At 38.9% G+C, this 12,669-nt stretch overlaps 1 protein-coding gene across 3 annotated transcripts in view; it reads right to left on the reverse strand.

Annotated features, from left to right (window-relative positions):
• Positions 1–12,669, reverse strand: part of MEIKIN (meiotic kinetochore factor) — a 160,916-nt gene that overhangs the window by 95,923 nt on the left and 52,324 nt on the right. For all 3 annotated transcript variants that reach the window (XM_072629978.1, XM_072629976.1, XM_072629977.1), the window contains one exon: positions 1,276–1,334. In XM_072629978.1, the coding sequence (XP_072486079.1) occupies positions 1,276–1,334 (59 nt within the window). The remainder of the gene's footprint in view (positions 1–1,275; positions 1,335–12,669) is intronic.

The raw sequence follows: 12,669 nt of genomic DNA on the forward strand, positions 1-12,669 counted from the left end.
TTTTTTGGAGTCCTTCATAGTCTGGCTCCAGTCTACCATTATAGGCTTATTCCATATTCTCTACATATTCTATATTCCAGGCAAATTGGCTCACTTTCTATTCCTCATACACATTTCATCTCCTATCTCTGCCTTTGCAGAGGCAGGCTTCTGTGAGAAAGCAGTGACACACACACACACACACACACACACACACACACACACACACACACACACACACACACACACAAAATGCTCCCTTCTCACCTATATCTCACAACATTTCTAGCTTCCTTTAAGGTCTCAGTTTAAGACCTCTTACACGAGGTCTATCTGATTTTTGTAATAGCCTGTACCCTCCTTGACTGGAAATGATTTTGCATCTCCTCTTCTGTGTATGTTGTTTTCCCCCATGCTCTTTGAAGGCAGGAGCTAATGAATTTTTGTTTTTGTACCCCTAGTATCTAAGCACAGTGCCTAGGACACGAACATACCTAGTAAGTACCTTTTGGATAAGTTAATTTACATAATGAATGAATAATTTACATAATTATTAATTGATTAAACTGGTCAACTTTGTATACTTAAAAAATACATGAAGCAGTTTGTATACAGATATAATAAAAAGCTTCTGATATAAAGTCCAAATTTTTCCTTTAAGGTATTCTATAACAGAGTCCTATTCATAGCCAATCTTGTCTCCTACAACACAATTCAAAATAGACTTATTAAATGCCTAATATTCACAAGATATTAGAATAATATGCACTTAAGGATACAAAGATAAAAGTTAAAATGTAAGCTTCCTGAGGATAAAGAACATTAGGAGGGATGGGGCATACACAGATAAGTGTAATACAAGACAGAATGTGATAGAAAGTAGTGAGACTAAGACAGACAGATGGACACACACATATACAATTTTCTAGAAATATTTGAAAGGTTAATAGGAAGTCTCTCTCCTTGCCACAGTCTATCATCTATCAAGGGTTACAAAACATTGCTTTAAGATAAAGTAAATAATAAACTGTGAAATTCTCCGAGTTTTTAATCTTTTTAAAACTGCAAATGTACGCATTCATATCATACAGTATAATGGAAATGGAATAGAAAGAAATGGAAAGAGGGCAATGCAAAATTGAACAATTCTGTTATCTATCTACAGAAAAGTTGTGTCACAGATTTAAAGAACTGAAAAACATTTTCCTAAATAAGTCCTGCTTTACTACTGAATTAGTTTTCTATGTCTTATTAGTTACTTTTTTCTTTGGTCTTCCAGTTTCTAAAAGAATTTACCTTGGTCTTGACATCTGGAGATTTTTCTGTTTCAGGCAAAATGTTATAAATGGAATTATCTGTAAATTAAAAAAAATGAATCTCAGTATTAGGCTGGTTACTAGTCAGTAAATTAACAAAAATTTATTAAGCACTCATTGTGCCAGGCATTCTGCTAAGCGCAGGATATAATGTAAAGCAAAAAGTCTCTGTCCTCCAAGAGAGCACATTCTAACGGGGAGAGATTATCTAAATAAGTATGTACGTAGAAGACATATAGCACAGTTTAAATGGCTGGTAATCTCAGAGGGAAGACATTAGCAATGGGTGTATGTGGGGATGGAGTGGGGACAAAGAGAGGGAAGACTAGGAAAGATCTTCTGAACAAGATAGGATTTAAGCTGTCTTTAAGGATGCTAGAAAAGAAGTGAGAAGAAAGAGCATTCCAGATAGGCAGTGTAAGTGGAACTGGGAAGGGAGTGTTAGTATGTGAAAGAGTAAGAAAACCAGTGTTGGTGGATCACAGAGCAGAGGGAAGTAGATGGATCACAGAGTATAAGAAAACTAGAAAGTATTTGGAAGAGCTTTAAAAGTCAAATAGATGATCTTTTATTTGATCCTGGAGGTAAAAGGGAACCACTGAAATTTATTGAGCAGGGAAATGACATGGTCAGACCTATGCATTAGTTTGGTAACTAAATGAATAACTGATTAGAGACTTGAGACAAAAAAGACCAACCAGTACAGTACTGAAATAGTTCAGAAGTGAGGTGAAGCATGTCTGCACCAGGAATGGAGAGAAATGGACATACACAGAAGATATTGTAAAGGTAGAAACAATAAGACTTGGTAACATATTGGATATGTGCGGTGAGGAGTTGAGGATGATACTGATGGTGAGAGCCTGAGCAACTGGGAGGATGATGATACCTTTAATAGTAGCAGCATTTATCAAATGCCTATGACAGAACTAGGGTAGAGATAAAGGTGAAAGAGCTTCCTGTCTCATAAGTTATTTCCCAAAGAAGTAAAAGAAACACGGCTTGGGACTTCTAGTATCTTTTGTCACTATTGATATTTTTTACTTGTTTTATTGGCATGTCAAATGGGTTGAGGTACCACTCTGTAGAATGTTTTAAGGAAAAATAAGAATAAAACTATGGGAAAGTTACATGGGAACAGTGCTTAGACCATTTTTCTGGACCACTCTTTCGATGGTGAGAGGATTACTGATTTAATATAATAAGGAATGTCAACCTCTAGAATTTGGTCTAAGAAAGACAAACAGAATTAGATTGTATACAGCTTGATTTTCTTTTAATGTGGAGGGCATAGATGCAGAGTTGCAGTCAGAACTGAGCTCTCTTTGGCATTAGGCTGCACAGATTATAAAGACAAAAAAAGAAACCATAAAGATGGGTGAGAATGACAGTGTTGTGGTCCAATTACTGCTAGAGTCCCTTGAGTTCAGTTTCCATTTCCAAAGGAGGGGCCATTTCCCAGAGATCATGAGATGCCTACAAAGAACAAGGAAGAAGGTCAGGGTGAAAAGTCCCCAAGGTCCAGGAATTAGGATGCTTATTCTGTCCATTAGAGCTGGTATGAATCAGCTTAAGTCAGTTCTGTGGTTGCCCGCACAGCAGAGGGATTTCCAGGTTTGGCAAGCAAACACTGCAAAGGATCTTGGGTATATCAAACTTAAGTGATACTAATCTGCCTATCAAGCACTATAAAACTAAGGCCCTTGAGGAAGGGAGAATCTCAGACCAGAGCTGAGGGAGTCATGGTCACTTTAACAAAGTGCTATTGGCTTGGAGCTTTGCCATAGTTTCTTTTATTATAGACTGCACAATCAATAAAAATGCCAAAAGAGAAAAGATTAATTATTTTCTATGTCAGATAATTTGGAAATGCGTTTAAGTGAATTAATGACATCTGGCTGATAAAGTATTATTTTATGTTTTAAATTCATGATACTGTATGTTGTTATTGTGTTTCCAAAATATTTTCTTATAGTATGAAATTTGGGAAATCATTGTATCAGAAATACTGTTAGAAAAGTAACTTCTAAAATTTTTGAAAACTGTTAAATATTTTATAGGGTACATTTGCTTTAAAATGGATAATAATAATAACTCACCACTGGGAGAAAAAAATAACCAAGTCCTGTTATTCGTGGGGTTTCTTTCTGCTTGGTCAAGGTCATAAGATCATATAAACCCTACTGACAGAATGTGATAATGTTCTGAAGTACTGAACTTTGAGAAATTAGAACCTCTGCCCACCAAAGTGGGGAAATTTTACAAGTTTGCTTGTAGTAAAGAGTAAATTTGAATATCCTCTATTTCGTTAAATGTCTATTTTTCCCCCTGTAGTATTATATTCAGTAATTGGTTGCTAAGCCTAATTGCCGTGGGCTACCTGAGTCTACTTACCTTTCACAGGTCTTTGGTGATTAGCTGGATAAACATATTGAGAGAAGAGACTTTCCAGAGTCAAACAAGGTGGTAGGCTTTATTCAGGGTCTTAGTTATGTATCCATATGCAGGGCGAGTTCTTCCCCAGGAGAAAGGAACCCCTCTCCTCCCAAGGAGCAGGGATCATACAGCAAGAGGACGGGAGCAGAAGAGGGGAGGGACCCTCTTCCCTCCAAGGACCCTGCCACAAGGCACCCCTCAGGCTTTCCTGTCCCTACTTAAGCTCTCCCAGTTGCACAGTTTGCACGTGAATACTGTGTGTGCTCCCAGCCCCTAGCTAATTAACAATAGGTGTGCTCAGACCACGGACCAATCTCAAGGGTGGGATGCTCTCCCCAGCAAGTTTCCACTAAGAAGAGGTGGAAAAACAAGATAGCCCGTGTTTCACTCCTCAATTACCAGCTGTTCCCTGGGGGGCCTCGTGATAGCTCTGAGGTCTAGAAGCCCTCACCCTTACCTGACGCAAGACTGTTCACGTGAAAACTGAACTTACACACCCCAACAATTGGTAAGTCATTCTTGATTCCAAGCCTAGCTCCTTTGCTTTCTGGAATATCATTTTGCAAGCCCTCCACTCCTATTTAGTGGCAGCTGCTTAATCTTGTGTGAGACTGAATGTGATTCTACAGTATTTGAATTCTTTTTTTCTCTATTTCAGAAATATTTCTGAAACATTTCAATATTTCCTCCTTCATCTGGAAGTTCTGGAATTTGGAATATTCCTAGGATTTTTCATTTTAGAATCTCCCCTCAGGAGGGGTTCAGTAGATTTCTTTCTAATTTGACCTATGGTTCTATGAGCAATTAGCAATTAATTGTAATTAATTAGCAATTAATGTAATTGCTAAATAGTAATTGTATCTCTTTTATCCAGGAACCCTGAAGGTCTTCCCCTCTCAGTTCGATTTTTTTTTTCATTGAATGGGTATATCTCACTCAAAGTGAGAATGTGATAAGAACTTAGCCTGAAAGGACCAGGGTCTCACACTGCATCCTGGGTCATCTCCAGTCATCCTGATGAATATCAGGCCACTGGACCCAGATGGCTCAGAAGAAGAAAGTGAGACTGGTGACCTTGCATAAATTAAATCAACTGCAAGTCATGTCATCATCTTGATGTCATGGTGCTCTTTGAGAACAAAGGACAAACACAACACAACAAGTTTCATCTGATAGAATTATGAAAATTATTAAATTCTTCTTGTTAATAAATAGTCTGTATTGAAGCTACATCTTTGGACCAACTTAGTAACAACAGACCTTAGATTTAAACACTCCATTTTGCCTCAGGGTTTAACAGGCAGTACAAAATTGAAGACTTGTTGTAGACAGAATTTTTCTGGGGTTTGAAGTCAGTTATCATATAGTCAGTGCATGTGTGGAACTTCAGAATGTAATTATTTTGAAATTATTAATGAAAAACAAATAAGATGCCTTTACAGGTGTTCATTGTTAATTGTATATATTATAACACAAGAAAAAAATTACCTAGCCCAAAGTTATGATTAATGAAATTTTGCTATGTGAAGTAATCTCATGGGACTGCAATCTGACACTGTTCTAAGTTTTGATTTCAGGTGTGGTTGTCCAAAGTGTCATTAAGGCAATAGTTCACCATTCAAGGGGAATGCCATGTGTGGCCCAAAGGGAGTACAGTCTAAGACCTGTTAGAGGTGGATATCTGTATCTGGGAAAGGTGAGGGGATAACCTTGCATAGGCAAAAAGTAGGAGCCCCTTGACTCAATTTCTCCATTGTGCTATTTTCCTTTCTGAACAGGAAATTTTCCCACCTGCTTAATTCTGAGCCTGGCTATGATATCCTGTGAATAATGTGTGACTTTGCTGTGGAATTGGCTGTTAACATGACTCATTCCTAAAATCAAACAGAGCTAAAAGAAATTTTCTCCTGTTATAGTTTAGGCCAGGTCAGTCTGTGTCCTTGAGGGGATAGTCTTGATACTGTCAAAACCATGTCCCTCCTTTTTCCTTTCTTACCAAATTTCCATAATCAGAGCAGGTGAATTGTAAAAGTTTTCTTTTTGTAATACTAAAACATCTCTGAGTTATTATAATAGGATGCAAGTACGAAAGAACTTACTGTTATCAGTCTAAATTTGTAGTCAATGCCATATTCCAAGCAAATAAGTTAATGAGTTATTGAACTTGCCACTCACTTGTTAATAGGTATATAGTCATGTATAAGATTAGGTCCTTCAAAAGGTATATCTGGTGTTCAGGGAGAATTAGTACCTCTGGTGTGAGGGCTGCATGTTTTTCTAAAGTGGATGTAGTGATGCAGAATTCTTTGAAGTTGGCATAGACTTTACAATCAAATCTGACATAGTCAACAAGCTTCTGCCTCCCCAAAGTAGCAAATGACAGGCTCATGACAATGCGACTGCCACCTGCAGGAAAATACCATGCCACCATCATCAGTACATATGCTCCCATGATGATGAATCCTAATGATGCCAAAGAAAGTGAAAAAAAAAAGAAGACCTGGAGACACTCATTATAAATGTACCAACAGGGGACAAGCTTGTAATTCTGGGTGAATTAAACAGGAGACTATCAGATATGGCAGGGAGTCCTTGGCAGAGATGGAGTCAGAAACAGCAACAGTAATGGTCACTTACTACTGAAGATTTTCATGACCTTCTCATCACCAACAGTATCTTCTGTTTACCTAAATGCAATAAAACTTCATGAATGTACCCTCACAGCAAACACTGGCATTTAATAGACTGTGTCACTGTAAAGAGAAGAGATAGAAAAGATATGAATGTGACAAAGGCAATGTGCAGCACAGATCATAGACTTATCCTCTTCAAGCTAAACACTGGCATTCTACAAAAGTGGTGGCCTCAAGGCATGACAACTATCAGAAGACTTAATGCCAACAGATTAGAGTACTTCTCTGTGTTTGAACAGTTTATATCAACTGGGAGAGAAAGCCAAGTCAACACACTGAAGCAAAAATGGACTGGGCAACTTTCAGAGATTTGGTATGTAGCACCACATTTACTCAGCTGGTTCAGCACACTTGTAAAAACCAGAATTGGGTGGATGAAAATGATGGAGAAATTCAGAAGCTATTAACTGAAAAACGAACTCTATCAAATCTACCAGAGAGATAGTTTATTTGTCTCTAAAAAGGCAGTACTTCAGTCCATCAAATGTAAAGTGCAAGTGAATCTTAAGAGAGATGTGGAAGTCTTGGCTCAGTAAGAAGACACATGAAATTCAGTTTTATGCAGAAAGTAATAATCCAAAGCATTTTTACTATGCCCTGAAAGCTATTTATAGGCCACAGATCTTTGGCGCATATCAACTAATCAGTGCTGATGGAACAACACTGAGCAGGGCTAATGACATGATTATAGAGAGATGGAACACTTTCACAGCATTTCCAACAGACTGTCAATAACCAATGTTGAAACCACTGGCTAGTTACCTCAGATGAAAATTAATCCCTCTCTAGCTGAAATTCCAATTAAAGAAGTTATTTTGAATGTCATTAGGCTCCTCGTGAGTGGCAAAGAGCCTAGTGCTAATTTCATTCTAGCAGAATGTACAAGGCAGGGAGGTCCACTGCTCCACAGCTGACTGAAGTCTTCTGGGCTATATGGCAAGAGAAGGTTATGTGGCAGGAGATCAAGGATGCCTCCATTGTTCATCTATATAAAAGAAAAGGAAAGAGGTTGTCCTGTGATAACCATAGGGTAGGGAGGTCTCTCTCTTAGTCATTGCCAGCATGATTCTTGTCAGACTCCTCCTTAATACTCTGATCCTTTACTTAGAAGATGGTCATCTACCCAAGGGGCACTGTAGCTTCAGAAAGGGCCAAGGAGTGGCTGACATGGTGTTCTCTGTCTGACAACTCCAGGAGAAATGCCAGGAGTGGAACAGTAGTTTGTAAACAATTTTCCTTGTCTTTGATACTGTCAACTGAGAGGGCCTGTTGAAGATCCTGGCAAAATTTGGTTGCCTGGAGAAGTTCATCAGTATTGTATGTCAGTTCCATGATGGCATCCTTGCATAGGTTCTGGATAATGGACAATATTCTTGTGATTTCCAGGGCAAAAACAGAGTTAAGGAAGGCTGTGTACTTGTTCTCATGCTTTTTAAGCATGCTATTTTACAGCAATATTATCAGACGCCTTCAACAGAAATGAAAATGACTTCAAGGTCAGCTACTGCACCAATGGTACTTTATTTAACTTGCAAAAGCCACAAGCCAAGACTAAAGTGGAGAGAGAGTTGGTATGTGAATTTCTGTTCACAGATAACTGTGCACTCAATTCAGCTTGAGGCTTAGATATAACAGAGTGTGGATTGGTTCTCTGCCACCTTTGCTAATTTTGACCTAATAATTAACAGCAAGAAAACAGAGATTCTCCACCAGCCAGCACCATTCCATCCATATATGGGAACCATCAATTACAGGAAATTAAGAAATTTTGAATGCTGTCAGTAAGTTCACTTACTCTGGCAGTCTACTTTCCAGCAATGTACATATAGATAAGGTTGCTTTACTCATTGCCAGAGATAGCTCAGTGTTTAGAGAGTTTAGGAGGCTCCAAAAGAATCTGTGGGAGAGCAGAGACATTAGGGAGCCTACCAAACTGAATGTCTACAGTCATTGTGCTAACCACATTGTTGTACACCTGTGAAACCTGGACAGTTTACCAGTACCATGCCAGAAAACTGAACTGCTTCCATATGAATCATCTTAAGCAGATTCTGAAGAACATCTGGCAAGATAAGATACCAGACACTGAGGTTGTTTATGAAGCCAAACTGCCAAGGAGTCAAACTCTACTGCACAGAGCACAATGCTGGTGGATTGCACACGCTGTTCAAATGCCAAAAATAAGTTTGCTGAAAAGACTATTTTACAGGGAACTCACACAAGTCAGGAACTTACATGATTGTCAAAAGAAGCAAGAAATGGTCACTCTCAAGGTCTATCAAGAACTTTGGAATCAATTGTGAGACATGAGACAATGGCACAGGACGGTCCAGCATGGCATGCCCCATCACAAAAACTGCTAATGGGTAGTAGCTCAAAAGAAATGTAAGTTGCACAAATTTAGACATCTCCCTCTCAAATGGTCATATAGAATGTTTGTGCTGGACCTGTAGTAGAGTTGTCTGAGCTTGTATGGACACAATCAGACACACTGTACACTAACCTCAACATCATGATGTTGCTTTGGTTCATGAAGGACAAAAAACAACAGATCTTTGGTACCTCATTCTTTCAGAGTGATATGGGATAATAACAAAAATATATAAAAGTTTTCTGATTAAATAGGATAGTAAATTTTGAGAAAACAACAGGATAACAATCAGGATATGTGTGTGTACATGTATGCACATATATCTCCATGTGCATATGTATATATATATGATTGGTTTCCCCTTGTTTCTAATGGGATATTCAGGCCTTGAGCATGTATCAGAAGTAAGTCCTCAAAATTGGATTAAGAATTTTATACATAAAATTGCATTAACTGTAAAGGGAGGACTCTGGAAAGATGGCAGAGTAGGTCAGAAAATTTCAAGATCTCAAGATTTTCCTTCACAAAAGAGAATTGTTCCTTCATTTTCACCTCAGGGATGAAAATAAATAAGAGGAGGGTCAGAACAGGGATAATCAGAGAAAATTTAAAGAAAATCCCAGGAAGAGGTTTCCTTCCTGTGAAAAGTAACACTTCTAGGCTAGGGACCACTTAAACAACAAGCCAGAAGCCCTATGGTTAGCTGGTCCAGTCATAGCAACTGTGACCCCCAGGGATAGTGAGGGGAATTGGGCATCAGAGCTGGAGAAGATCTAGGGAACTTCTGCTGACTCCTAGGAACAGGAAGCCAAACTGTGCTGCAGAGAAGCTGTGGGGGTGAAAAGGAACCAATATACAACCAAACCGAAGAGGACCTGAGGCCATAGGCATCATGCCCCATACCCCAGGATTAAAGGTGATTATAAAAACTTAACTGTTACAAAAAAAATTCACAGCAAAGGAGAAAGAATCCAACCTTAGAGAGCTATTATGGGAAAAGAGAAGATGGGGATTCATCTTCAGAAGAGGATACTAAATCAAAGAAACCCTCTTCTTCCCCAAAGAGTAATATCAAATTGTCATCTGCCCAAAAAGAGTTCACTGAAGAACTTAAAAATGACTAAAAATCAAATGAGAAAGAAAAATAAGAATAATCCAAGAAAAACAAGAAGATTATGAAAAGAAAGTCAACCAATTAGAAAAGAGGATCCAGAATCTTAAGGAAGAAAATGACTCCTTTAAAATAAGAATTGGGCAAGGAAAAGCCAGTAAAGTTATAAGAGATCAAGAAATTTAAAAAATATATATAAAGAATCAAAAAATACAAGAAAATATGAAACATCTCATAAGAAAAACAACTAGGGGCAGAGCCAAGATGGCAAAGTGAGAGCACATATTCACCTAAACTCTATGAAAAACTCTTTCAGATAACTCTAAAAGAGAATCTGAACAAATTTTAGAGTGACAGAATCCACTGGGAGACACAGTGCAGCATATTTCCAGTCCAGGACAGCCTGGAAGGTCGATGGGAAGGATTTGTTGTATGGGGCTAGAGGAGCACAGAGTACAAAGGCTGTACCAGCATGGACCCCACCACAGCAAAGCCAAGTAGGAACTGCTGGGCAGACTGAAACCTAAGTAGTATTGCAGATTCTCAAACATATCAGCCCAGGATGGGAGTCCAGTGGAACTGAAGGAGAGAGAGGCACAGAACCCCAGGTAACAGCAGCAGCCACTCCCGAGACTATCAGCCTGCAGATTAAATGTCTCTAAGTCACTAGCTTGAACTTCTAGAAGCCAAGATGGCAGAGTGACCTCTAAGTGTTCTCCTCCTCCCCTTGTTGACCATGAAAAACCCAGACAATATTTCCTCAAGAAAAATCCTGGAATAATGGGATCAGTTGAAGGGATAAATAGTCTCTTTGCTCAAGAAGCTAGGAAAATTGCAAAGAGGGGGTCCCTCTTGATGTGGCTGAAGGGGACCAGTGCAGGACTGGAGCTGTTCCAGACAGCCCCACCTCAGCAAACCAGGAGGAGATCCTGAGCCCCAGGGGAGTGGAGCCCCTAAGCACCAACTCCAGGACCCCAGGCATGTCTTAGCACAGCCAGGGGAATTGGGAAGACACTAGTACTGGGGGTTCACCAACTGCTAAGCCTGCCTGTGCTCTAGTTCAGAAGAGGAGACTTCCTGAGTTCAGACCACCCCTTCCCCACACCTCATGCATCTAGCTCTACGGTAACTCCAGGGAAACTCAGAAAGACTTTACCTGGCTTCTGCTTAGGCACACCAGTCCAGCTCAGCACCAGGTAAGCTGCAACATTCTAGCTTCTAGCTGAAAGAACCAGAGGCCGCAATACACAAAGCCTCAAGTTCCAAGCACAATAACCGTGGGACACAGCCTCTTGTGCCCCAGAAGCAGACATCCACTTTAAAAGCCAGGAAAAAGGCAATCATGAGCAGGAAGCAAAAACAGAAAAGAAAAGACCATAGAATCTTACAATGGGGACAAGAACCAAAACAAAAATACCAAAGAGGTCAGCATTGAGATTGTACTCCCATGTGAAACCTCAGAAGGGAGTATGAACTGGTCTCAAGCTCAAAGAGAGTTCTTGGAAGAGCTCAAGGATTTTAAAAGCCAAATTAGAGAGGTAGGAGAAAAATTGGTCAATGATTTTAAAAATATGAAAAAAAGAATTCACTGAAGATAACAGTTGCTCCTTAATAAGGAAAATTAGACAAATGGAAAAGGAAGTACAAAATCTAACTGGAGAAAATAAAATAATTCCAATAGCAATTGGGCAAATGGAAAAAAGAGATGCAAAAGTTAACTGAAGAAAACAATCTATTAAAAATTAGAATTGGGCAAATAGAAGCTAAGACATCAAGAAACAGTCAAATAGAATCTAAAGAATGAAAAAATAGAAGAAAATGGAAAATATCTCATTGGAAAAACAACTGACCTGGAAAATAAACCCAGCAGAGAAAATCTAAGGATTACTGGTCTACTGGAAAGCCATGATGAAAAAAAGAACCTGGACAATACCTTCCATGAAATCATCAAGAAAAACTGCCCTGAGGTCTCAGATCCAGAGGGCAAAATAGTTATTGAAAGAATCCACTGATCACCTCTTGAAAGAGATACCAAACTGAAAACACTAAGGAATATTGTTGCCAAATTCCAGAACTATCAAGTTAAGGAGGAAAAAACTGTAAGCAGCCAGAAAGAAACAATTCAAACATGGAGGAACTGCAGTCAGGATCACACAGGACCTTGCAGCTTCTACATTAAAAGATCGAAGGGAACAGAATATGATATTCCACAAGGAAAAGGAGCTTGTACTGCAACCAAAAATCAATTACCCAGCAAAACTGAGGACAATATTTCAGGCAAGGAGATGGACATTCAGTGAAATAAGAGATTTCCAGACCTTGCTGATGAAAATGCCAGAGCTCAACAGAAAATTTAATCTTTAAGTACAAGTCACAAGAGAGGCATAAAAAGGTTAACAGGGAAAAAAACCCTTGTTATTCAATATGGGCAAACTGTTTACATCCCTATAAGGGACGATGATGCTTGTTAATCTTGAGAACTGTATGTTTATTATGATATTTAAAAGGGATATACATAGATAGAGGGAGTGGCTATAAATTAAATGATGTGATGATAAAATATGCAATTTAAGGGTGCAAAGGGATTGTAACAGCAGATGTAAAAAGGAGGAGGCAGAAAAAGGTAAATTACATCACAGGAAGGGGCACAAAAACATACTACAGCACAAGGAAAAAGGGGAGGGAGATGCACTGCTTGAGATTTACTCTTATCTGATTTGGTTCAAGGAGGTAACAACAAACTCAGTTAAGTATAGAAATCTA

This window comes from Notamacropus eugenii, chromosome 1 (assembly GCF_028372415.1).
Source record: "Notamacropus eugenii isolate mMacEug1 chromosome 1, mMacEug1.pri_v2, whole genome shotgun sequence".
NCBI lineage: Eukaryota > Metazoa > Chordata > Mammalia > Diprotodontia > Macropodidae > Notamacropus > Notamacropus eugenii.